At 43.3% G+C, this 27,727-nt stretch overlaps 2 protein-coding genes and 1 long non-coding RNA gene across 4 annotated transcripts in view; 2 read left to right on the top strand and 1 right to left on the bottom strand.

Moving 5' to 3' along the window:
* The first annotated feature begins 1,494 nt into the window (after positions 1–1,494).
* Positions 1,495–23,195, top strand: LOC133416194 (alpha-tectorin-like). Its single transcript, XM_061702941.1, is given in 25 exon segments — positions 1,495–1,845; positions 4,578–4,642; positions 4,728–4,867; positions 5,015–5,302; positions 6,044–6,181; positions 6,351–6,516; positions 7,067–7,479; positions 8,628–9,198; positions 9,467–10,077; positions 11,177–11,605; positions 11,607–11,748; positions 12,198–12,826; positions 13,280–13,919; positions 14,448–14,647; positions 15,256–15,636; positions 15,706–15,992; positions 17,043–17,323; positions 17,399–17,509; positions 17,607–17,809; positions 18,059–18,222; positions 18,294–18,542; positions 19,023–19,185; positions 19,265–19,349; positions 20,513–20,632; positions 21,699–23,195. Coding segments are annotated over 25 exon segments (6,627 nt in total). The 5' UTR covers positions 1,495–1,774; the 3' UTR covers positions 21,779–23,195.
* Positions 20,975–27,727, bottom strand: part of LOC133416201 (uncharacterized) — a 7,208-nt gene continuing 455 nt past the window's right edge. The window contains exons 2-3 of the long non-coding RNA XR_009770226.1: positions 25,358–25,959; positions 20,975–21,785 (exon numbers count right to left, since the gene is read on the bottom strand). This is a non-coding gene — a long non-coding RNA (uncharacterized LOC133416201). The remainder of the gene's footprint in view (positions 21,786–25,357; positions 25,960–27,727) is intronic.
* LOC133416196 (ubiquitin carboxyl-terminal hydrolase 2-like) overlaps positions 25,793–27,727 on the top strand; it is an 11,725-nt gene continuing 9,790 nt past the window's right edge. Inside the window, exon 1 of one of the 2 annotated variants that reach the window (XM_061702946.1) lies at positions 25,793–25,815. The gene's annotated coding sequence lies outside the window, so the exon portion shown is untranslated. Of the gene's footprint in view, positions 25,816–26,948; positions 27,171–27,727 lie in introns of those variants that run through there. The other variant, XM_061702945.1, reaches the window with a different exon arrangement.

The following is a 27,727-nucleotide window of genomic DNA, read 5'->3' as shown; positions in this document are numbered from 1 at the left end:
AAGACTCCGGATTGAATATAAGACAAAACACCAAAATGGAATAAAGCCGGACAAAGTGTAAAAGTGACTTAAGATGGTGCTCAACCTCTGTATTGGCTCTGATACTACCTCCAAAGCTGGAAAACTGCTAGTTCAATTTTTTTACCCATTGTGTCACTGCAACAAAGCAGCGGTTTGTCCCTGTGTGAGGTCCTATCAGGACACCTCCATCTTCTCCGCCGTATTCACACACAGCTTTTCCCAAAACACCCAAGTCAAGACCCTCTCCTCGGCCACCTGGTCATTGGTAACTCTTGATATCCTCAAGCCTTTGTGCAATTCCGCCTTTCACCGATCAGTACCTGTCCATTTATGCTGAGTCTTAAAGGGGGTCCATAAAAGAAGCCTCAACTAAGAGAGTCTTCGTGCATCTTAATGGTACCAAGGGTCTTGGCCTCACTCCTAGAGCCTTTCACACGTCTTGCCCCCTCCCGCCCACCTCTCCAATTACTCTCCACTGTCCTCCTGCAACAAAGCCCTGACTCAGCGCCCTTCAACCCCCTTTCCCAGACCCCATCAGCACACACCCACCTGAGATTTCCCCCACTTGCTATCGGGCGAACATCTCCGGCGACTATGTGTCTTGCGTATCCTCGCAAATTACGCATTTCCCAATTAAAAAGGAATTGAGACATAGTATCCAAAGTGACTCATGTTCATTCTGTAACTTTACCTTCCATGCAGCTTGTAAAGCCATGTTTAAGGACTTGAGGTTTCCTTGGTGAGGTGCTACTGTTTGAGTATTTTAGTCAGTTATAGTAAGCCAGGGATCTCAAAAGTCCAAACTCGAGTGGTCTGTCATTAGCATCTTTAGCAAGTAAGATTAAAACATCTTAATTGATTTCAGGGACATTTACAGCCAGTGTCCAGGGAAAAGCATGTATCTCCCAGATTCCTTGTGTGTCCTGTAACATACTTGGCCGATAAAGATGATTCTGATTCGGAAAAAAGTGTATGTTTGGTCGCCTCACAAATTTTGTGTAATTTAAAATTGTTTTCTTACGGGGGATAAACAAAAACAGCCAAAACATTTGGATGTTTTCCACTGTACATATGTTTCCATTTGCATGAGAGATTTTGAAACCACTTATCTAGAACTATCCTGAAATGACAATTTGGAGATGCCTGGTTTTCATTTAAGAGATTTATTTTTTTAACAGACAACCAAAAATCTCAATATTTGGAAAGACCTTGTTTCCACGTAATGTATTTTGTGAGGTTATTTGTTTATTTTGTTTGTTTATTTATGTTTTAAATGAGAACACGTCCGTTTTTGTTTTTATCAAATAAAAAACTGGAGATAACCTGGTTCTCTTAAAACATGTATCTAAATTGTTTTTCCAGACAAAAACAGAAGTCAGTTGCTTTTTTTTTTCCCTCAGGTTAAAACAAACCAAAAAAAAAAAAAAACCCAAGTTACTTATAGTTGCAATAATGGTTTCCACTAAGCAGGTCCTTTGCTGATTTAGCCTAAGGTGGATGTTCACTTCTCTCCGTCATTATTCCGCATCTCTGATCTGCCTCCACTCCCTCGCTACTGGACATTCCTACGCCGTCCCTCCCCTTTCCTCCTCCCTTCTTGTACAAGCTCTCATCTCCTGTTAAATTTGCCTCATGCACAGTTTACGCACACGACAAACCTCATTTGAAGGATTCGCATGGACTGTGTTTGATTTGTGGAAGTTGGAGAACGGACGCCATCAACTTGTTGGCGCCGTGGATGCTCATCCACTAGATGGGCCTGCGCTGCGTAGAGGTTGCCAGGCTGGATTGGAGAGGCGCTCCATGGCCGTCTTGTGGAGGCAGGTGAGTGCATCCTTTTCGCCACAGTACTACTTATTCCGTCAAGGTGCATTAGTGAGTACCCTCTGAACAACAGCTTTAACCTGGCTATTTTTATTTGCAACCATGTCCCATTCATTTGCAATTATTAACCATATAGCCCAGTGAAACATAAAATACTACATTATCTGGGTGTACTACACGTACTAGTATATCATTCTTATACATATAATAATGGTGGTGATGAAAAAAACGGAATAATGAAATTGTACTGGTATATCATTCAAATAATAATTTTTTCAATGTTAAATAACTAGTTAATATTGAATTATTGAAATAAAGGTCATGCATTGGGGAAATTTATAGTGTACCTTAAATATCAATGTTAATACATATATCTATAGCTATATATACACATACAGTGGGGAAAATATATTTTACAAGTTTTCCCAGGTCTTTAATTTTTGTTGTAGGTACACTTCAACGATGAGAGACACAAAATAAAAGAAAATCCAGAAAACCACGTCACGATTTTTAAATAATGAATTTACAATTCATTGCATGAAATAAGGTTTTGATAATATGGGAAATAGAACTTAGTACAGAAACCTTTGTTTACATTTACCGAGGTCAAACGTTTTCTGGTTTAAATACACTACAACGGGGATTTTGGTCAGCTCCTCGATACAGATATTCTCCAGATCTTTCAGGTGTTGGCGCTGTCGCTGGGCAATAAGAGTTCAGGTTCGGAAGGTTCGGAGACTGGCTCGACCTCTCCTGGACCGTGAGATGCTTCGGAGTCACTAACCACTTGCCCAGGCTGTGTGTTTCGGGTCATTGTAATGCAGGAACACCCAGTCGAGACCCATTTTAGCACCCCAAAGTAATACATTTCCAATTCCGTGCTTCACAGTTGGGATATTTGGGATTGTACTCTTCACTTCTTTATCATTCAAGCACCGGGAGTGCAGTTGATACCAAAAAACGTTTTGTTGGTCTCATCTGACCACATGGCCTTTTCCCATGCCTCCTCTGGATCATCCAGATGGGCACTAGCAAACTTCAGAGGGGTCTGGACATGTGCTAGCTTGAGCAGAGGGACTTTACATGCGCTGAAGGATTTTAATCCATGACGGTGTGGCGTGTATAATATACTGGGTACAGTAAGTTTTTTTTTCTCATATAGATATGGTACATATTTAAATATAACAAGATAATAAAGGACCAAAAAATATGTAATAAAAAAACATTAATTCCAGTAAAAATATGATTGAATATAAAATAGTATATAACACTTGTATTATTAAGAAGTATTTTGATGTAATTTTCCAGCCATATTAATAGGGTGTTCCTTTTTTTTAAAATTATTATTATTGTTGTTGTTTTTTTTTCACGGCACAATGCTCACTGTTTCAATGCTAAATGCTGAGCATCAGCTCCTACTTTTACTAATGGGATATGGAGTTTGCCAAGCTGCTGCCACACTGCTATGACCTTGGCAAGCGAAGCCCATCCCTCCAGACCATTAGTGACCCCCCCCCCCCCCCCCCAGCCCTCTCAATGGTAATGCGGTCTAAGGCTGCCTTGTGGCGGTCCAGTCAGAGAGGTAGAGAACAAGCCTGTAATCCATCGGTGCCTCCTCGCATGGGACCGTAAGGCTAATGTGATCCTTACACATTGTCCTGGCACGCATAATGGCTTCTTTTCAGGGGCTCCTCGGGGGAGACCTGGGAGCCTGCTCTTGAACAAGTAAACGTGGAATGTATTTCTGAAGCCAAAACATGGTTGTGATTATACAGACTTGTAACGTGTGCTTAACTCCACAATGTTGTGTGTGACCCTTAAGGGTTCCAATAGACTCTGAAATGCGGTCGCTCCACAATCTTGCTCGTGACGATTAAGAGTTCTAGTAGACTCCGACATGTGGTTGTGCCACAAAGTTGCGTGACATGATTACATGGTTCCGGTAGATACTGACGTGGTTACTCCACAAAGTTGTGTGATGATTTAAGGGCTGAAGTAGACGCTGACGTGATCGCTCTACAATACTGTGTGTGACATTTAAGGGTTCCAGTCCAAGGTTCCATTGACAAGTGGTCCCTCTGCCAATTAGGGGTTTCAGTAGACTCTGACGTGTGTTCACTCCGCAATGTTGTATGGTGATGAGGGTTTTCAGAAGACTGACATGTTGTTGCACCACATTGTTTTGTGTGACGACTAAGGGTAGACTTTGACTTGTGGTCCCTCCTCAATGTGGGCCAATTAAGGGTTCCAGTCGACTGACATGTGGTCACTCCACAATGTTGTATGTGATGATTAAGTTCCAGTGAATTCTGACATGTGGTCATTACGCAATGTTCTCTTCCAGTCGACGCTGACAGGTGATCCCGCCGCAATGTTGTGTGACGAGTAAACATTTAAGTCGACTCTGACGTGGTTGCTCCACATCGTTGTGTGCCACGTTTATTCATTAAGGTCTTAGTAATCTCTCTTCTTTTTTTTTTGTCTTAAACTTCACTTTTCACTTGGCATCAATTACCACTAACACTGTGTAATATTATTCCTAGTAAATAAACAGCAAAGAGCACAAACCTAAATGTTAGGCTTTAAAAGAAATTTCTCGGAGGTTTTATTTGTTTTTAGTATTACATAATGGGTCGTGTCAAATGGTCTCACAGACTACATATCCCACTCGTGTTTTTCTGGTTCTGGACTTCGTCTTCTCATTGTGTTTTTTTTTTTTTTTTTTCTTTAAGGATGTTGAGGCCAGTCTGTGCGGTCCTTCTGCTCTGCATCGTCAGCGTACCCGCTCGCACGAGAGGTATGCGACCAAACCTGAACATTAGGCACCCTGGCGCATTCTAATGGAATCCATCCATATTTTACCATGTTGTCTTCCATTTTAGTCAGTACTCGTAATGTCCTGTATCCGTTTGGACCTGACCACATGGATCTGGAGACCCCCAAGATGGATGACGGGAGCTCCCCTGAGATTCCTCTGCTCGTGCCCTTCGTTTTCTTCAGTACCCCTTACCGCACCATTTATGTAAGATGTGACCACGAACAAAGTCTTTTGTTTTTCATTTTTGAAACATATTTTCCCAAGGAGCATTTTAACATTCTTAACTGAGCACTAAATCATTTGTTTTTATTTGATCTATGTGATAATCATCATGTCAAATTGTCTTCCTAGATCAACAATAATGGCGTGATATCCTTTAACGAGCATGTGAGCCAGTTCACGCCAGAAGCGTTCCCCCTGAGTGACAGCCGCTCCTTTATCGCCCCCCTATGGGCGGATGTGCACAACGGGATCCGCGGCGACGTCTACTACAGGGAGACCACCCAGCCGCAAATACTGGAGCGGGCGACGCATGACGTCCGGCGACATTTCAAGAACATTCCCAACTTCACGGCCACCTGGGCCTTTGTCACCACGTGGCACCAGGTCACCTTCTACGGCGGGAGCCAGACAACCCCGGTAAAGGCCAAAAACCTAGAATTGCTTGTTGTGACAGTTTACCCTAGACCTAAGAACTTTTGTAGGACCACTGGATGTTTGGAACTATTGTCTGAAATTATTTCTGTGGGGGTTTATCAGGGTTGAAAAAAAGACCCTACTGGAGTGAGATTAGATCAGGAATTTTGAAAAGTTCCAGAAACCTCTCACTGAACTTAATGTTCCGAGGAATTTAGGTTGGAAATGAGGCAATAAGTCGAACTAGGAACTTTTGTGTAAATGGGACTAATGGCTGAATTTAGTTATTGGGGTCTTATCAGGACCTAAAAAAAAGAACCTAGTGGGAGGATAATTCTCCCAAAAGGTCCAGGGCATCTTTGGCGCTGCAGCGCTGATTGATTGAATGACTACTCGCCACAATTTTAAACAAAAAGTTCCTCCAACTTTAGATGAAAATGCATCCATGAGTTGCAATCACAGGACCTTTACTCGAACTAGAAATCGTTACAGGACTGCAGAAACTGATGTCTAAATGTAGTTCTGGGATCATTTATCGGGCTTCAAAAAAAACCCACTACTGGGGTGTTGAACTCTCAAAATGTCTAAGGAACCTTTGGTTGGATATCTGGCTGGATGACTATGCATAAATTCCCATAAAGTAAAATAACAGAAACATATACCATTTAGTTATAGTAGCTTTACAGTGTTTGGTCTGTTTCTCTCTTTTGTAAAACTGTTTCAATCCTCTTGTTTGATTAAAAGGTGAACACATTCCAAACTGTGCTAATCTCAGATGGTGCAGTGTCCTTCGCTCTGTTCAACTACGAGGAAATCGCCTGGAGCACAGGCACGGCCAGCGGTGGAGATCCTCTAACCGGACTGGGTGGCACTACAGCTCAGGTACACTTGATTTGATTCGACACTGTACAGGGGGTCCCCGGTATATGACGGTCCATCTGAGGTTTCAAGGTTACGTCTCTACCACAAGAACGAAAATCTGTCAGAAACTGAGGACCCCTGCACGCAAACATAGAACGAAGTCCGCCTCACACTCTTCCCACCTTTCCAGTCAGGTTTTAATGGCGGGGAAATCGGACACTTCTTGAACCTGCCACGATCGCGGTCCAACGATGTGGTGAACATAGAGCAGACCACCAACGTGAACATTCCAGGACGCTGGTTCTTTCGTGTTGACCCAGAGCTGATCGACCCCGCCAATGGCTGCAGCTACAATGGCAAGTGGCCTACTTTGCTGGTTAAACACTACAGAAGCCCTGACATACATTTCCAAACTAAATTTGAATATTTGTTCTTTGGAATTGTGTTAATTTATTCTCTTCAATGGCTGATGTAACATAAACCATATTAGCAATGAGACTGTTTCTTTAACCTATCAGATATCGTACAGTCATTATGAACCTACAAACAATTGCCTGACTCTCCTTTTTGTTCTTAATTACACTGCATCTCTTCCAGTAGAAGTGCATGTCGTGGCACAACGTGGTATTACACTGAAGATGTGCAAACCTAAATTCGAACTTGCCTGTATACTGTAAAACCCATCAAAAACAATCTGTTAAAAATCTGCTATATATTTCTCTTTTTTATAGTGCGGTTTCTATCATTGTTATGTGATAGTAGTGGTGTTAAGTGGTGGATTAAGTTGGGTATATCCCCGCTAAAGGCTCAGGTACCAAATCCATGGCTCCTCACTGTCACATGTGAACAAGTCTGCTGGTCTTGTCTTTAATGTCTTTAAAAGTCTTTATCCTACAACTTCTCCAGGTCGTTTTTACAGACGAGGTGAGGTCTTCTGGCTTTCGGACCGCTGCTTACAACGATGCCGCTGTCTTGACGTCGACAACGAGGTGCTCTGCCAAGACACTCCATGCAGCCAGCTGGAGACCTGCGAGCAGCAGGAGGGGGCCTTTTACTGTCAGCCCACCCGCACCAGCACCTGTGTGGTGTTCGGTGACCCCCACTACCACACATTCGACGGTCTTCTCTACCACTTTCAAGGAACCTGTTCCTACCTGCTGGCTCGGCCATGCTGGGAAGCCGCGTGGCTGCCTTTCTTCAGCATAGAGGCCAAAAACGAAGACCGTGGGGTGTCGACAGTCTCCTGGCTGAGAGATGTAACCATAGAGGTCTACAGTCACCGAGTCACATTGCTCAAAGGAAGTTTGGGAAACGTTCAGGTGAGCAACTGAGGATATTGTCTCACTCTCTCTGAAATCCTAATCTGATCTCTGAATAAATAAAGTTGCTGTCGATTCAATTTATGTGGCTTACCCTTACATCACTGTCAAAATTTTGAGGTTGGACTCTCAGCTTGGACCCTGCTGGAATTGGTTTTCACACTCATGTTCCAAAAACAAGCATGTTAGGTCAATTTAAGACTCTATATTGTTAATAAGCGTAAATGTTAGTGTGAATGGTTATTTGTCTATATATGCCCTGCGATTGGCTGGCGACCAGTCAGCTGGGATAGGCTTCAGTTACCCTAAAAAAAACGAATCGATGGCAACTAGACTTCTTCTCTGCGTCAACAACCAAGCAGAAGTCCAGTTGCTTTTACTTTTGAGTAGAACCATGACATAGGTGACGGAGAATCTATTCATCGGATTTCTCTCAGAAGATGAATATAACTAGACTTATTCTCGGAGTCAAGTCAAGAAGTTGGTTTTCAACTTTTGATGACCATGACATGGATTGCGGGGAATCTGATCTTCCTCAAAGGATGACTAGAACTAGATTTCTTCTTGGAGTCAACAATCAAGATTAAGTCTAGTTGCCTTTCAACTGTCGAGGGTGATCATGACATGGGTGATTGGGCAGCCACTCATCTGACTTTTCTCCAATGATTAATTGAAGGCAACTGGACTTCCTCACAGAGTCAATAACCCAGTAGAAGTGCAGTTGTCGTCCAAATTTCGATGAAGACAATGACATGGATGACTGAGAATCTGCTGATATGATATTGCTCAAAAGATAAATCAAAGGTCACCTGGCTTTATATGTGGGTCAAGACCCAAGAAGAATGTCCAGTTAGTTGCCTTCAATTCTTGAGGATGACCATGACCTGGGTGACTGAGAATCTGCTGATCTGATCTTCTTCAAAAGATTAATCAAACCAAACTTGTTCCCTTTGTCAACAACCAAGAAATAGTCCTGTTGCCTTCCAACTTTTGACGATGACCGTGACATGGGTATATGATAACCATCTCGTCTAATCCTCTCCAAAAGATCAAGCGAAGACACCAACACTTCCTCTCGGAGTCAACAATCCAGAAGAAGTCTGTGTGACTGAGAATGTACTGATTTACTGATCTGATTGTCTCTCTAGGTGGATGGCTTGGTGAAGACTCTACCGGTCCAGCTTCAGCTTGGTGCTGTCAAAGTCTACCAGTCTGGAGTGGCTGTTGCTTTGGAAACAGATTTTGGACTCCTGGTGACGTACGACGGCCAGCACTATGCCTCCATCTCCCTGCCGAGCTCTTACTTCAACAACACGTGCGGCCTGTGCGGGAACTACAACGACGACCCCGCCGATGATCCTGTCCTTCCTGACGGCACCCTGGCGGAAAGCGTGGCTGAACTGGGCGGAGGCTGGCGAGCGGAGGGCGCCGACTGGCATTGCACTGACGGTTGCGTAGACAACTGCAGCGTGTGCGATGTGCTAACGGAGGCCTTCTTGTTTGGCTCAGACTACTGCGGGCTCATAAACAAAACTGACGGAGCTTTCAGGGACTGCAGAGCCGTGGTGGATCCCACCGCTTTCGTGTTTAGTTGTGTCCACGATATGTGTAGCAACAAGGACAATATCACAACACTCTGCCAAGCCATCCAGGCCTACGCTCTGGCCTGTCAGGCACTTGGTGTCACAATCCATCCCTGGAGGTCTCGGACCTTCTGTGGTGAGTTTTCCATGACAACATTGCCAAATTAATGTAGACATTTCCCACATTTACCCCCTTCCACATTTCTCGAACCTATTCAAACCATTCCAACACATCTCTACATTTCAACAATTCAATTAAATCCACAGTATTTCAGTTCACCATAAACACTTTAGCATTCACACACAATTTCTACAGCAATTTAATGCTCGAATTAACATATACTGTATTTTTCCTTTCTGTGGCGTGAAAATGAGCTGATTTCTCCTCTTTTGCTGGATCGCAGCCCTGACGTGTCCACCGTTCAGCCACTACCAAGTGTGCACCAGCGCCTGTCCGGCCTCCTGCTCGGATATCACCGCTCCCTTGTATTGCGCCCACCCTTGCACCGAGGGCTGTCAGTGCGAGCAAGACTACGTCCTCAGCGGCAACCATTGTGTACAGCGGGATGACTGTGGCTGTGAGAACAATGGTCTCTATTACCCTCTCAATGACACTTTTTGGGCAGGCCCCAGCGGCGAAGAAGGTGAATGTAGCCTCCGATGCACCTGCGTGGGCGCGGGCGAAATCTCTTGCTTCAATGAGTCTTGCAAGGAAGGCGAGGTGTGCACGGCGGAGGTGGGCACGCTAGGTTGCTACCCTCGCCGGGAGGGGCTGTGTTCAATCGCTCAGAACGCTGTGACATCATCCTTTGATGGCGCCTTCCTGCTGTTCCCAGATGACAGCTCCTACTACCTACTGAGGCTGTGTGGGGCTGTGCCAGCTAATGGTTCAATGGTGGAGGTGAAGATAGGCAGACGGCTGGTGAACAAAGCCCCTGCTTGGAAAAGACCTGTGGTAGTCACGGTTGCTAGCCTGGAGGTTCAGGTGGGAGGGCTGGATTTGGAAACGGTAAAGGTGAGTAGAGTGTTTACCCGAATATTCTCTATTTGTGGATTTTGGGGGGTCCTATGCACCAGTTTTTTTTTTTTAGCTCAGGCCAAAGTAATGTGTAATATATAATAAAAACATTGTTTTGGGCCCAACATGTGGCATCTTCATGCCAAGGAAATATGTTGAAGTGAGTTGAGGAGCTTCATTTTGTCAAAAGTAGTACATTGCTGCGTCTTGATGGCATGAAGCTCTGCTGAAATTAGTTGAAGGGCTTCATTTTGATATAAGTAGTTCTTTGCCACTATCTTTTTGCATCTTCGTGCCAAGGAACTATGTTGCAGTGAGTTGAGGAGCTTCATTGTATGCATTTACAGTTTGTGTTTGTGTAAGTGTTTTAATTTGGTTTAAAGCATGTGGGAGGGGTAAAACTATCAATCTATATTATACTAAATATAGCTATATCACAGATTTTGATCAGTTGCCGGTGGCTCTGGAATGTATCTCCCGCAGTAAACTGGAGAGTGAACCTCCTCCTTTCGCTATCCGCAATTTAATTTCTTCACGTTTTTTGCTGTGAAACCTATCCTCCGCTATTTGCTTGTGAACTCACCTATTGGTGTTTTTTTGTTTGTTTGTTTGTGCTCTTTCTACGATGCTCCAAGATTCCACAAGATGGCGCAAAAACCCTGAAAGTATTGATTGGTGTTAAGGGAGCACGTTGACTGAGAGACAAACGTCTTTGTATGTCGGGTAGGAGCTAAATTTAATTTGGGTTGTTAGTGGAGGTTACAGAGAGTCTTTGCTGTAGGTACGCATGATCAAAATGAAATGATCTCGTATTTTTAAGGGTTCAAGACTAGTTTGAAATGCTATTGAAGTGTTTTGGAATCATAGTTGTTTTTTTAGATGGGGCGTCAGTTACAGTTTTTCAAACGTCGTTGCAGGGCTTGATGCTTATCCCTTCCGAAAAGCTGGGGTTCACTGTACTCCCAAGCCCCGTTCCATGAAGCTTACTTGAGGAGTAGGATTATGAGGAAAATGTTCTTCCTCTGACCCAAACATTTTGAGATGCACTTGCTCTGAACTGTACTTCTCCGCCTGATGATCTGTTTTTGTCTCAAAGGTCAACGGCAAACTGACCACCCTCCCGTACGTCCATCCGACACAGACCATAAAGGTCTACAGAGCATCGGGTAACGCCACGGTGGTGGAATCCCGTGGTCAACTTCGTGTTCACTACACACAACAGGGATCTGTCAACATCTCCCTCTCCACCGCATTCTACAACGTCACCTGTGGTCTGTGCGGTGTCTTCAACGGTGACCCCGCTGACGACTTCCGCCTCCCCAACGGACGCCTGGCGGAGTCTGCCTCACAGTTCTCAGAGGGATGGCGTTCCATCGCCGACGACATTACGTGCAATGGAGACTGCGAAGACTTGTACCGCATGTGCACGGACCTACGCCACTATCAGAGTCCGTGGATGTGCGGCAACATCAACGACCCCGGGAACAGCTCCTTCCTGGCGTGTCATAGGGCAGTGAACCCCTCACCAGTTTTTCCGGAACTGCTTGTACAACATGTGCGTGAAGGACGGCGACCGCTCGGCCCTCTGTTCCTCGCTGCACGCTTACGCCGCTGCCTGCCAGGATGCTCAGGTGGTTGTCACTTCCTGGAGGATAACCACCGACTGCCGTAAGTAGAAGAGCTGGAGGAAAGCTAAGCTTGAACGTTCTGGTTAAGCATGCTGTGTATGGGATACTGACATAATATTAAGTGCATTGAGGTGATGTCATGATATCAGAGTGGTTAGCGCATACTGTATGTATGTCTCACAATCGAGATTAAGGGCCTTTGCAACCCTTATATTATTACACATTTATTGAGTAGCAGTATACATAATGGGGTCCATCACATTTCTCACATTCTCTCCTCTGGGACTCAGAAGCCCCATCCCCCTATGGCCCATCATGGATACTATGGTAAAGACAGATCGTGAAGAAACTTAGGCCAAAATCCTACGGCGTACTATGTTTCCAGTAAATGGGGATAATGTGGCCACCGGGAACTTAGCCTTTGTAAATCACAATATGTGATCTCATCTCCCAGTAATGATTGGTCTCTCTCTTCCTGTACTGTCGCAGCTTTTCCCTGTCCGGCCAACAGCCATTTCGATGAGTGCGCCAGCGCTTGCCCCCTGACGTGCTCTGGCCTGGACCGGCCTGACGCACCATGCCCGTTACCGTGCGGCGAGGGCTGCCGCTGCCGGAATGGCTTCGCCCTGCAGGACGGCATGTGCGTGGCCCGCAGCGAATGCGGCTGCACAGGCCCCGAAAGTAACCGCCGGCTGCCCTCAAATCACACTTTCTGGAAGGACAGGGCCTGCCTGGAGCGCTGCTACTGCAACGGTTCAGACAACAGCGTATACTGCTTGGTTGTGCCGTGCCACCCTGAGGAGTACTGCCACGAGGACGACGGGTTGTACTACTGCAGGCCTCGCACTGAGGCTCTGTGCGTGGCGGCCGGTTATGGCCATTTCCTGCCGTTTAGCGGTGTTCCGTTTGAGCTGCATAGCTCTTGTAGCCTGAGCTTGGCCACCACTAACTGTGGGAGCAGGGACACTGCAATCATAAGTGGAAGTTTGCCTCCATTTAAATTATCAGCTCTTAATGAGGAGAGGGACACAGGCCAGGCGGTTTGGGTGAGGGGCTTCGTGCTGGAGGCCTTTGACTTTGAGATTGAGGTGTCCCGAAGCTACAAGAACACCGCCATGGTGAGTCAATGATGAAAGATCAGGTTAAAATGAGTGCAGATTGAACCCCTGTTTATTATTTTAAGATTTAAAACTTTCTTTTTTTTTTTTTGAAAGTCCATATTGTGTTGCGGGTTTTCACCAATTGCGGGTGAATCTGGAACATAATGATCTTTGCTGACGCGTTTGCTTCTGCACCCAAGCATTACGGCTATCCATTTTTAGCAAAACAGGCTTACGGAAATGTACGCTCGGAGCTGGAACGCTTTTCACTCGTTATTGTCTAAAAAAAACATCCAGACTTTTAATCTTGAGGAAACACTATGGCACACACCTCCCAGAGTGAGGGAGGAGGCAAAGGTTTATGACATGTCTCAGATAGTTCAAGTGTCCAGTTGTCCAAATTGACCTATTGACATATTTGTACAGACGAAGTTTCCACCCAACAGCGACCATTTTCTCTTTATTCATCAGGTGAATAAGGAGCGGTTGTACGTTCCTGTGACGCTCGGCCCGGGGAAGGTCACCATCTTCACTTTGGGCACAGTGCTCGTCCTGGAGACGGACTTCGGCCTCAAGGTGGTCTTCGACTGGAACACCCTGCTCTTGTTGACTTTACCCCGTCACCTTTACAACGCATCTTGCGGCCTCTGTGGGGGTTTGCCCTCAGCCTCTGTCAGCCACACCGCTGACCGCTGGGGCGCGGCCTGGGCCGAGAAGGACGCTTTTTGCCGGGTGGGCTGCGGCGATTCGTGCCCGAGGTGCGGCACGGGGGATAAAAACCTGCCGGGTGATAGCTCGATTGTATTGGCTGGCGAAAATGGCGACACGGAAGACAACCCCACAACCGGACTCCGTTCCCGTCCGCGAGACGGTCTCTACGTGTTTGCGGAGCCCGAGACAGCGAGCCTGTGCGGCCTGATGGTGGATCGCGAGGGTGCGTTTGCATGCTGTCACAGTAAGGTGGCGCCAGGGTTCTTTTACCAAAGCTGCCTGCGGGACGTCTGCTTGGACGGTGCTCAGGAAACCGTTTGCGGCTGGCTGCAGGCCTACGCCATCACCTGTCACACGCAAGGGGTGCCTGCCACCGACTGGAGGGGTGACACGCCATGTGGTGATTACAAATTACAGTAGTCCCTCGCATATTAGCAGTTCACTATTCACAAATTCACATTTTTGCATTTTTTTTCTTTGAAACCTATCCACATCTAGTCATTAAAAAGCTTACCTGTTCGTGGGTTTTGTGCTCTTTCTTAAATGCCCTAAATTGCCACAAGATGCCACCAAAGCCCTGCATAAATAGGTATTGGTGTCAAGGAAGTATGTTGAGCTGATGACCACCGAAACCGCAAATAGACTGCACAAATTGTGAGAATTCAGCAAATATTGTGCGGCATCCGCAAATAATGGAAGACGTCCGCAAATATAATTTATGATAACGGAATCCAGACTTGCCATTGGTTCAGCAGTAAATGAGGGGGTTATATACTTGCTCACTTGCATGAAACAAGACCACCCCTAAAAATGCGTAAATTTTAGCGAGAGGAGGAATAACTTAATGGGAACTGTTTTAAATCGAAAAAGGTGCTAAATATGGCTCTTTAAATTGCCTCAGTCTGTATAATATGTCCAACATTCTCAGTCCAGAGATGTCCGCCAAACAGCCGCTACTCCAGGTGCGTGCCGGTGTGCCCGCCCCAGTGCGCGTCCGCCCGCGGCCCGAGGGATTGCACCCAGGACTGTGTGGAGGGCTGCCAGTGTGACCAGGGATACGTCCTCAATGGCAAGAGCTGCATCCTGCCTCAAGACTGCGGCTGCTACACTGACGGCAAGTACTACGAGGTCAGTGTGACGCCCCGCATGTTACGATCATATGTGTAGACGTCCGTCGCGAGTCGACTGGGATGTGCAGTAGCTAGAGTCGGAAATGTTACAGGGACTGAAGATCGGAGCTTTTCGTACTCTCGGTTTAGTGTTAGTGTTTAGTGTTTTTTTTTCTGGATTTTTGTGGGGGCGGGATTTGCTGACCTTTAATGAGGTTATCGTGATAACTGCTGACTCCTTGCTATGTCGACTTATTTCTACAAGTACATTTCAGATCAGGCTGTCACTATCGAATCTTTTTAGAATCGATTATCCTCTAAATATTGGTGAGTAATCGCTGCTCCCCCCCCCCCGCCAATATATATACAGTGTTGCCACAGTTACCTTGAAAAGTAACTTAGTTACTTTACTGATTACTTGATTTCGACAGACAGACAGACTGTAGCAACCCTGCCGATTGTGCGGGGGTCCATGAAGGCAACTGTGTGTGTATCTAATATGAAAATGTATGCGTTAGATTACTTGTGACGTCACCGGACCACATTTTGGGAGTAACGCATTACTTTGTAACTTTCTACTTTGTAAGTATATATGTATGTGTGTGTGTGTATATTTTTTTTTTTTAGCCCAAGCTGCTGTTCTGGAACGGAGATTGCACCAAGCGTTGCCAGTGCATTGGCCGCAACCTGGTGCAGTGCGACCCGCGCCGCTGCAAGGCGGACGAGGAGTGCTCCCTGCGTCACGGCGTACGGAGCTGCTTCGCGCGGCGCTCCCATCAGTGCGTGGCGTCGGGCGGCGGCGTGTTCAAGACCTTTGACGGCGCCTCGCTGCGCCTGCCCGCCTCCTGCTCCTTCGTGCTGTCCACCAACTGCCACAAACTGCCCGACCTCTCCTTCCAACTCATTGCCAACTTCGACAAGCACAGCACGCCCAACCTCACCACCATCTCCCACGTCTACCTCTACATCAACGAGGAGAACATCCTCATCTCGGGCAACACGGTCAAGGTGGGAAGCGGAGCGCCATATTTCCTCAAGTAGTGGCACGATTTACAATGGTCTCGCGGGTCGACACAGGTGAACGGCACCCCGGTGTCGGTGCCGTTCGTGACGGGTCTGATGACGCGCCTGTCCGCGTCGGAGGGTTTCATCGACATCGACTCGCCGCAGGACATCCGGGTGCGCTACAACCGTTACAACACGCTGAGCGTCAGCATGGGCGCACGGCTGCAGGACAAGCTGTGCGGCCTGTGCGGCAACTTCAACGGCGACCCCGGCGACGACTACATCACCTCCACGGGCGGGGAAGCCGCCAGCGCTCTGGAGCTCGCCCAGAGCTGGAAGACCAACGGCATCCAGCACAGGTGGGTGAGGAGATGGGTGAGGAAATCCACTCACAGTATTAGCTATATCCACTGGTGGCAAAAGTACTCACACCGTGTCCGCAGATTTAAGTATACTTAGGGAAAATCAAAACCATTGTGGTAAAAGTCCTTAGTGAACTTATTTTCTTAAGGTAAAAAAAGTGCAGGCATTTTTTTCATTTATTTATTTATTTTGTATTTCTCTGATATTTTAGTAATTGCAACATTTTTTGCATTTGTGGGTTATTTTTTTTGGGGGGGGGGGATTTCTCAGGAACTTTTGCATTATCTATCTTAAAAAAATTAAAACTAAAAATTAAAAAGTAGAAGTACTGATTAGCCACCGTAACCTCAGCAAAACGGTGAGTTTTTGTGAACTTTTGCAATGCTTTAGTGAATTTCTAGCAATTATTAGGACATTTTTGTACCATAATTTTGGCAAATTTTAGCAGTTTGAGATTTTTGTCTTTTAATGAATTTGATGATTTTTTTGGAATGAAATAGTAAAGTAATGATACAACTCATTTACTGACATAAAAGTACAATTTTAAAAGTACAGGTGTTTCTTTGTTATTTTCTTTTTGGGTGGTAAATTTAGTAGATTTAAGTGAATGTTTACCAAAATGATATTTTTTTTGTGTGGGAACTTTTGCAATATGTTGTGTAAAAAAAGAGTAAATGTAGAAGTTCTGATAAAAGTAAATTTTGTTGTAAAATTACAGTCAGTCTTCTAAATAGCAGTCAATGTTAGCACAAAATCTCTCAGGGTTCTGCTCGGAAGCAAAAAACAAAAACCCTCCTAGAACATCTGAACTTTATTGGGGGTTAACCAGACTGTGCTGACATTAATGATGGAAAGTGTTTTGAAATGATCTTGGTTTCATTTTTCTGACAAAAACATGGCATTGGAACACTTTTTATATCAACTGTAACAACACCCTAGGGAATTGCATTGTGTGTTAAATTTCCTAACAGACTTGGAAAACGAAATAATATGAGAGGGTAAAACATTAGAAACAGCATCACAGTATAATTGGATTACCCGCACAGGTGCGACGAAACCCAATACGTGGCGCTGGCCCGGTCGTGCGACAACTCTGCCGTGCTAGCTCTGCAGCGCGAGGACACGTGCCTGAAGTTGACCGAGCCGAAGGGCTTCTTCCAGCCGTGTCACGGCCTGCTGGACCCGCGGCCCTTCTACCAGTCCTGCTACCTGGACGGCTGCTACAACCAACGCGGCGCACAAGTGTGCGGCTCGCTGGCCGCCTACGCCGAGGCCTGCCGCTCCATGGGCGTCCTCACCACCAAGTGGATCGCCCAGGAGAACTGCTGTAAGAAGCCCTGCACGTGTGCGCACGTTCGTGTGCGCGTGGCAGCTAACATTGTGCGTGGAACCATATCTTTAGCAGAATGGATCTACGACCCGTGTGCAACGGAGACCTGCACCAACTTCACATGCGAGCTGGAGAACGGAGGCGACCTGTGCGGGTGTCCCGAGTTGCCCGCCAGCCACCAAGGTGAGCGCTCGTTTCCTGACGCGACGGTTTTCCTGCGCTGGTTATCAGTTTTGCGTTGTGTCTCGTGTTTGCGGGTGTGTGCGTGTTTATGTGTCAGGCGACGACGACGTGATCGAGGCGGAGGTGACTTGCAAGCCGGCCATGATGGAAGTGTCCATCTCCAAGTGCAAGCTCTTCCAACTGGGCTTCCAGCGCGGCGACGTTCGCGTCAACGACCAACGCTGCGTCGGCGTGGAGGGAGAGGACTACATCTCCTTTCACATCAACAACACCAAAGGACACTGCGGCTCCATTGTACATGTCAGTCAAATGTTGTTTCGTTTGTTCGGTCAGTTAGTGAGGTGGCTGGATGATGCAAAAACTACCATACAGTGTCATTGATTTTCCACATGCACAGGTTAGTTAGTTAGTAGTCGTTATTTGTTGCGGTGACAAGCCAAAAGTCGCAACAACGATATTGACCGCAAGTTAGTTTATTTGTTGGCCGGTTATCTCCATTAACATGTTTCCTTTGGAGCGGTCCGAATTGACTTTTGTCTTTTTTGACAGTCAAATGGCACCCACATTATGTACAAAAACACAGTGTGGATCGAGAGCGTCAACAACACGGGCAACGTCATCACTCGGGACAGAACCATCAACGTGGAGTTCTCCTGCGCATACGAGCTGGACCTGAAGATCTCGCTGGAGACCGTCATCAAACCCATACTCAGGTTAGTCAGTTAGCTCACAGACATAATTTCTGTATCCGGACGGTTCAGATCACTTTCTCTTTCATCCCCAGCGTGATCAACCTCACGCTGGCCACCCAGACGGGCAACTTCGTCACCAAGATGGCGCTGTACAAGAACGCCTCGTACCGCCAGCCGTACAGGGAGGGCGAAGTGGTCCTCAGCACGAGGGACGTCCTCTACGTGGGCGTCTTTGTGGAGGGCGCCGACGAAAACCAGCTCATCCTGGTGGTCAACATGTGCTGGGCCACGCCGTCACGCAACAGCAGCGACCGACTGCGCTACGTCGTCATCGAGCGAGGGTAGGCCCTGAAGGGAATAATACAGCTAGAAGAAAGATTTGTAGAAATCAGTTCATAGAGCGCATTATTATTACTATCATTATCATTATCATCATCATGATAAATATATTTTTAAATCATCTCATGTACTGGCCGAGACGCAGCTCTGGGGCGGAGTGGGTAGCACACCAACCATCGCTGGAGGCAATATGAGGTCCGCGGACATATTTAAGTCGCCAGCGCTTTTCAACAGCTCATTCTGTATTTAATAAGGTTACCCGCTAACGTTCAACGCGACAGTCACGAATGTTACGAGAACAAAGCTGTAGTATTCCAAGGGGAAATCTTTTTAGCATTTTATATAAATAAAAATTATGACTTGGTACTTGGACGTAGGACATCAATATTTGATACTTGTGTATCTATATCGTGTTGTAAGAGAAAAATGACATGATGACATCCTCCCACCTCTGTTTTGAACCTGTTGCTCTTCTCCCTTAGGTGTCCCAACATCAACGATAACACCATCGGCATGGCACAGAACGGCGTGTCGCTCACCTGCCGCTTCCACGTCACCGTCTTCAAGTTCATCGGCGACTACGACGAGGTGCACCTGCACTGCGACGTTTCGCTGTGCGACGCCGAGAGACACGCCTGCAAAGTGGTGAGGAGGTCACGTTCCCCTCACGCCGAGAGCTCCCCCTGCGAGTTCTCTTCTGTTAACAGAACATTTGTTCGTGTAGAATTGTCCGCCGAAGAGGAGGATGTCATCCAAGGATAAGATGCTCAAAGATCACATACTCAGTGTTGGGCCCATTCGAAGACGAGGTAAGATCACTTTACTGGCATCTCTTCAGTCAGGGTTCTTGTTATTAACTGCAGCTACTTCTGGAAAAGACAGGAAGCAGGAAGTAGCGAGCCAGGAACTCGATGCGTTGTCACTGTAACAAGCAGGAAACTTTGGTTCTGTGCTAACTCCCATTTAAGATCAGTTTGGATGTGATTGGTTAGTTCTGAACACAGCTACAGCTGCAGTTATAGGAGGGTGTTTATTTGTTATTTTTCTTGGTCTCATCTTTTTTTTTTTGGGAACAAAAACCTGGCATTTGAACAGGGGTGTGTAGACTTTTTATACAGTAAGATGTGTTTTTTTTTTGCAATTTTATGAGAGGGAAAAGTCATTATTTTATGCAAAAGAAAGTATTGTAATATAAGAAAACTGCGGTTTTATGTGACTACATTCAAAATATTAAAAATATAAATTAACATTTTACGAGAATTAAGTTGTAACATTTGAAACAAATGGGTTGTAATACTTTTGTCAACTGTTGTAAAAGTTCAATGTAATATTTAGATGTAAAAAAAAAAAAAGGGAGGAAAAAAGTAGTAGTTTTATCAAGGAAATATCGCCAAAAAATGGGAATTGTATTATTAGTATTTTTATACAATCTTATATATTTGTTTTTTATTTTTATAAATAGATTCCTAACATTTACCCCAAAAAATATTTATCGGAAAATGCATAATTTTATGAGAAAAACAACACTAACAGTACTTTATGAGAAGTGGCTTTTTAAATGTAATATATTTGTAACATAACAGTTTTCATGATAACAAAGTTGTAATAAAAATTACATTTCACAAGACCACATTTGTGTTATTACCAAAAAATGTAAGGTATGTGATTAAAGTAATAATATTATAATTATTTTATTTATTTTTATTTTTTTAAATCTATCACAATACAGTTATCCCCGCTATAGCGCAGTCCCTCTATATCGTTTTTCTGTTCAACAAATCATATTATGTCGCATTTTGAAATATGTATCCAATGTGTTTAAGTAAGTTTCAATGTGGTTACACCACATGGGAGGGGTATTTCAAGGCTTAAACGATAGAATAAATGATTTTCCTTCTGAGTTCATTATTTTTACGTATTTTCCATGCATTTTATGCTTACACATTGGTTTGCGATCGTGGGATTGTCTCAGCGTTGAACTGGTGCGAGGAGTACAACGGCGGCTGCGAGCAGATGTGCACCAGCACGGCGAGCGGTCCGGTGTGCAGCTGCGTCACCGGGATGCTGCAAGCGGACGGGACGAGCTGCCGCAGTAAGTCGACTACAGTGCTACCTTGGCTTAAGAGCGTAATTTGTTCCGTGTGACCGTGCTCGTAACTCGAGTCTTGTGAATCTCAAATCAACTTTCCCCATTGAAATGAATGGAAATGCTATTAATCCGTGAGAGCAGGGGTGTCAAACTCATTTTTGTCGCAGGCCACATTGTAGTTATGGCTTCCCTCGGAGGGCCGTTATGACTGTGAACCCATATAAAATATTATCTCATATAATGACATATACACAACAAATTGATGGAGAACTAGTTTTAAAATCAAAAGCCAATAAAAAATGTTCAACTACTATTACATTTATTTCAAAAAGGTGATTGGTAACATAAAATGCTTGCAATATCTCAACATTATACAAGTAAAGACAACAATTTTGGTATTTTTACAAGAAACATGAAGTCGACACATATGATTTGCTTTCGCGGGCCACATAAAATGGTGTTGTGGGCCAGATCTTGCCCCCGTGCCACCAGTTTGACACCTGTGCGTTAGCGCATTCCATTTATCATTTTCATTTCATACATTTTCTTGTCGCGTTTGAATTAGAAAAATAGCCCGCTCCATGTTTATTAAAAAACATACAGTAATAACATAATGACATTGAATATAAAGATTTTATTTTTTGCACATCATGATTTCAGTCTTCAATGTCTATTGTCATTTTGCTCCTTCTGGTGTGCATGCTTTGCCCCCCAGGGGGCAGCATAATACATAGAAAACACATGAAGAAGAGTTTCACAACTAAGTGAGTCAGCAAGCTATTAGTCATTTTTTTGCAAAAGATAAATAATATATGCCTGCGAGTATTTTTATTTTAAGATAAGATCAACTTTTTTTGTCCCACAAAGACCGCTGCTATTCACGGGGGAATAGTGAAAATCTGCAAATCACTGAATCTCATTAGAATTGCCATTAAATTATATATATTTTAAACTTCAAATTAGCAAGGTACAACTGTACAAATAAAAGTGCACAAATGGTGAAAAAAAAAAAAAAAAAAACCTGCAACATCATTTCTTCTTTTTTTTTGTGTTTATTTTGCTGTCCTAGCTTTGAGTTCCAGCTGCAGACTCGCACCTGCACACCTCCTGCTGAGCGCCGCCGTTTCTGCGCTTCTTCTTCTTCGCTGACGCACAACTGCAAACAGAAAAGACTTGAACGCGCAAAAGACTGGCGGTGTGATTCATTACTTCCACCTCATTCTGTCCTTTACTGTTATGCGGGAGATTGTTTCTAAGCGTTGTGTGTCCCTGGGTGTTTTTCCTTTTGTTGTCACTAGGTGGCGCTGTAGGGCTCGTGTTTTAGTGTTGATATGTCCTCCAACACAGAGGTGGAGAACCTATGCTGGCGACATATACTTTAAAAGTTCTCATTTTCAGGGACTAGAACAAAAGAAAAATTATATGTGAATAAATGTGTACAATTACAACAACAAAAACATTCCAGATTCTATGTGAATGTATTTTAATATTACAACGTTCATACACACAAAAAAACCTATACAAACAAATATTAGGAAAAATGTAAAAATGTTCAGAGAATTAAGTTGTAATATGAAGACAACATTTTGAGAAAAAGGGAATACATTAATTATTTACAACCCTAAAAGTTGTAATTTTACAATCACAAAAATACAAACAAAAAGATCCAGATTTCACATGAATGTGTTTGAAATTGAAGGGCAAACTTGTAATTTTACAACCATAAAAGCTTCGTTTTTCAAAATAGAGAGCAATAGTAAAGTTGTAATTTTTTTTTGCTACGAGTCATAAAATCACAAGGACAAAGTGGTAATTTTCCAAGAATAAAGTATATTTAATTTGAATTATTTTACAAAAAAAGTTAGTTTTGTGGGGATTATGTTGAATTTTTACTCTAGTCATAATATCAAAATTGAGAAAAAACGCATCATTTTCCAACAGAAAAGTTTGTTTTGTGACAATGTCATCATTTTACAAAAATGTCATAAAAATATGAGAAAAAGTAGCAATTTGGTAATTTTGCAAATATAAAATTGTATTTCAAGAGAAAAACATGATTTGTGAGAAGAGAATAAAGGAAATTCAGAGGGGGAAAAAAGCATTATTTTGGGAGAGTAAAGTCATAATTTTACAACAACAAAGTTGTTATACTGAGAAAAAACTATATTGTGAGAAGAGAATAAAGATGCAATATTCGAGACAGAAGTAATCATTCTTAATTCTTAGCATAAAGTCATTGTCACAAGAGCAAAATGGTAATTTTCCAAGAATAAAGTTGCAAGAATACAAGGAAAAAATACATTATTTTATAATAAAATGTGGTAATTTTTTGGAGTAAAGTCATAATTTTAGAAGAATAAAGGCATAATATTAAGAGTATTTTTTAGTAAGATTAAAGTATCAATAATTTGAGACAAAAGTGAAAAAAGGTTCCTCACCCGTGATTTGTGGAGGGATCGAACAAGACGTCCGTTTCGTAATATCGCACTTTATCTCAGGGTATTCCGTCATGCGTGACTTTTCCCGTGTTGTCTAAACACGGCGTCTGGCCACGCCTGGTTTGCTTTGACTTTTTTTTTTTACTAACCGTCTGATCTAAATAGACGAGGTTTTGTGGTCTGTTTACATTTGAAAAGGTTAAATCCTTTTTACTCAGAAATAATTACCACCTAGGTGTGATCTTAAACTATCCTGTGTCTGTTATTCCTCTCGATTAGAAAATTATGGGAACACTTTCAACGTTCAGAATTTTTCCGTATTACAATTTTCTCGTTTTCATTCTTTTTCCTCCCTCTACCTTGTACCGTTGTCCTTTGATGGTTCATATGTTTCCAAAGAGTATTAGAGCCACACTAAAAAGGAATTAGTCATAGAATTACCGGAATAAAGTCTGGGTTTTTACGAATCGGGTTGTTGTTATTGTATGACTTTATTCTCATAACATTGCAACTTTATTCTCGTTATAGTACACTTTTATTCTTAAAATGTTGTCTTACAAAAGTATGACTTTATTCTCTCAATACTACGATTTTATAAATTGTATGATTTATTTTCCCAACTATCATCCAACTTTATTCGCAAAATATTAGCACTTTAGTCTCATAACATAAGTTTATTCTGGAACTTTCTTGGGTTATTACAAATTTGTTGTCATAACATTGCTTTTTTTTTTTTTTTATCATAATAATAATGACTTTACTCTTACAACATTGCAACATTATTCTTGTTACGGTACAACTTTATTCTCATACTATTCAGATGTTATTCTAAAAACTATTCATCTTTTGTCTTGGAATATTACAACTTTGTTCTCATAAGAATTAACAATTAATACTTTATACTCAAAATTGTACAATTTATTATATTGCGCTTTTTTTCGTTTTTTCTTTTTTTTTAGTGTGACTGTACTAATGTCATATTTTTTTTTTCAATAATGATCAACCCCCCTTGTTGTATAGATGTGCTTTACAAAGCAATGAAAGAAACGTTTTATGCAACTTTTGAATTAAAATCGTCCGTGCGAGTGATCACGTGTAGCCAAACCCTGACTGATGAGTGAAATGTGTGTCCTAATTCTTTTGTTCGTATATAAATAGGAAGAAAACAAGCATACCGTTGAAGTTGCGTCATCACCTCACCCAAGCCTCTTACAAGTCAAGTGGATTTCCACCCAGTCTGTTTGGCCAACGATGGGCCTGTTTAGGGTCCTGGGGCCACTTGAGGGCCCACTAAACATATGCATGTCGTATGAATTAATTTTTTTTTTTCTCTCAATGACCTGGAAACTGCAGGCTGTCTATGGATGGTTTGCTCCAGCAGTTAGCCAATGGCCATTTTTGGCCAGACCCAGAAATGTCAAAATAAAACAATTTTGAGGGGACAATGATTTTTAGGTCATTTTGCCAGTCCTGTTGCCAAATAAATCAAGCATTTTTTTTAACTCGAAATGTTTTTGACCCCACGTTTTGTGAACCTAAAAGTGTTTTTAGCTGCAAATTTGCGATTTTGTGACAGCAGTGAACCTGCCGAAATAGCTGAAAATCGACCCCAGGAAATATTTTTTTGCCATGTTTGAGACTGGCCGGGCTGATGTGTGGATGTTAAAAATTTCCCAGCATTCCTGGCCCAAAAAGGATGTTTTTTAGGAACATCCCAAAAAATTTTGAATGGACAAGTCGACACCCTGGAAAAATGCTCTAGTTTGCTATTTCAGGATCTAGTACTAATATTTGCTCCACTCTTTGTTTTACTGTCACTATGTGAAATTATGGGTTGTTGTTCTTCAACACATTGCCATGTCGGCCTTACTTGATTTTGTGTCTTTAATCCTAAATCGAATTGTTTTCTGCTGACTGATGTATCAGTGGGGGGGCGGGGGCTCTGAGTCATCTTGCTTTCATGTTAATAAAAACAAAACACTCAAAACGTTATCGTGCCAACACTGCACTCAAGGACTGACCTTTGTTGAGCTGTTTTTGCATCTGTGGTTACATAACGCGTGTGTGTGGGTTTCAGAATGCCTTCGGTTTTGCATTCTCTCTCTATCTGACTGGCATTTGTGATAAAGTGCCCTCCATCCTGGAGGGAGTAATATTAGGACTATTTTCATAACATTGCAACTTTCATTACGTAACATTACGATATTTTCCCTCGTATTGTTACGACTTTCTTCTCAGTGCATCCCAAGCTTTTTCTTGTTATATCAGAATCAGAATCATCTTTATTTACCAAGTATGTCCAAAAAACAGGCGGCACGGTGGACGACTGGTTAGTTCCGAGGAACCGAAGGTCTCGACGGTTGACACAAGGCAGCTTGACAGCGTGAGGGGCAGCTGGGGCGAAGGACGCCTCCTGAAGTCCACGATCATCTCTACAGTCTCGAGCGTGTTCAGCTCCAGGTTGTGTCGGCCGCACCGCAGCTCGAGCCGGTCCACTTCCTGTCGATATGCAGACTCGTCACTGTCTTTGATGAGGCCGATGACAGTGGTGTCGTCTGCAAACTTCAGGAGTTTGACAGCCGGGTGCGTCGAGGTGCAGTCGTTCGTGTAGAGAGAGGAGCAGCGGGGAGAGGACACAACCTTGGGGCGCCCCGGTGCTGATGCTGCGTGTGGATGAGGTGGCCTCCCACAGCCTCGCCTGCTGTGTCCTGCCTGTCAGGAAGCTGTAAATCCACTGGCAGATGGCAGGTGAGACACTGAGCTGGAGAAGCTTGGAGGAAAGGAGTTCGGGGATGATTGTGTTGAACGCTGAGCTGAAGTCCACGAACAGGATCCTCGCGTTGGTCCCCGCACTGTCGACGTGTTCTAGGATGAAGTGCAGTCCCATGTTGACTGCATCGTCCGCAGACACAGCGTTATGTAACCACAGATACAAAATATTACGACTTCATTCTCATAACTTTGTGACTTTATTCAAACGATTTAAAAACAAGCGGCGAGACATTTACTAGTAAGATATGTTGGCTAGCTTGAATTCTTATTTTTTTTTTCTTCACTGGATTTTTTTCCCTGACAGTTTTGGTCAGTGACCTAATCGTACGACATTTAAGATGTTTAAATTTCAAGCTTGCACTTTCACTACGTCAACCATTAATCCTCTTTTCTTTATTGCCAAAAACAATTATCTCAGTTTTATTGAAAACATTTTTGGCTCATCCAGTTATTTATCGGTTTTAGACAGTGACATAACACCTCAATTGAACTGTAGTCATCTGGAGACAGTGCTAGATATAACTGTGTCATCTGCATAGCTATGATAGTCAAAATTAAAGTTCTGAAGAATTTGACCCAAGGGTAGCATATACAGGCGGAACAGGAGGGGTCCAAGAAGTGACCCTTGAGGGACCCCATAGGTCATTGCCATTTGATGAGATTGAACACTTCCAATGGTTACAAAATAACTCCTTTCCTCCAGGTAGGACCTGAACCATTTAAGGACTGTTCCATTTAGTCCTACCCACGTTTCCAACCTGTTCAGCAGTATATTATAATCTAACGTATCAGAAGCTGCACTGAGGTCCAAGAAGACCAGAATTGATACCTTTCCCGAGTCAGTATTCAACCTTATATAATTTAACACTTTGATAAAAGCAGATTCTGTACTCTGATGAGTTCGTAAACCTGATTGAAATTTGTCAAAAACTCCATTTTGAAGTTCAAGAAATTGCTGAGTTGATTAAAAATAACTTTCTCAACAATCTTGGGTATGAAAGGAAGATTTTTGATGGGTCTATAGTTTGCTAGCATGGAAGCGTCCAGCGTTCTATTTTTTTTGTTTAGCAGAGGCTTAATGGCAGCTACTTTTAAGAGCTTTAGGAAACTCGCCGGACTGAAGTGAGCAATTGATTATTTGCTGCAAATCAGCTAGCACAGACTTCGCAATAGCTTTGAAAAAAGTCAGATGGTATTGAGTCGAGACAGCTCGTTGATGGTTTCAGCATCTGAATCGTTTGCTCTTCAGTTTTTTCGTCGACTGTATCATATTCTGACATAAAAGCTTCCTGTTTCCTCTTCATTACGTGGCTGTCGGGCGTCTTCAAAGTGTGAGTCGTTTCACGTTTATTTTACTTTTATTCACTTATTTTTGTTGGAATAGTATGACTAAAAACCCTTCTCGTCTGCAAAATAAACAATTACATTTTCACCTAGGACTGGAAAACACCATTTAAAAAAAGGTCAAGGTAAACTAAAGATTTAAAATGGCTCCCAGCGCTACAACATAGCTGCTAAACAAACAGAGGTAATAGCCGCTTGCCAAGAGAAAAGACAAGAAACATCATCTGGGCAGCCACATATTGTGCACTGTTATGTAATAGTTCACACTGACGTTTATGGTAGTTACTTTTACGGCTCACTGATTTGTATGGATTCCATAGCAACTGTCATATAGTCAATTTTGAGATGGAAGTCATGAGAATAAAGTTGTTCTGTATATTTTATACTGTATATATTTGAGATAAAAAGTTGCAGCATGATCACTTTAAAATAGATCTAGATTTAAGTCTATTTTCTAAATCGAAAGTTAAAAACGTTTAAAAAGTACATTTGTATATTTTCAGATTACAGTCTTAATATTGTGAAAATAAAGTCATATATTTGC

The sequence above is a fragment of the Phycodurus eques genome, chromosome 17 (genome assembly GCF_024500275.1).
Source record: "Phycodurus eques isolate BA_2022a chromosome 17, UOR_Pequ_1.1, whole genome shotgun sequence".
In the NCBI taxonomy this organism is placed as follows: Eukaryota; Metazoa; Chordata; class Actinopteri; order Syngnathiformes; family Syngnathidae; genus Phycodurus; species Phycodurus eques.
Note: the sequence above shows the minus strand (reverse complement) of the source record. Positions and strands in the feature narration are given on the sequence as shown.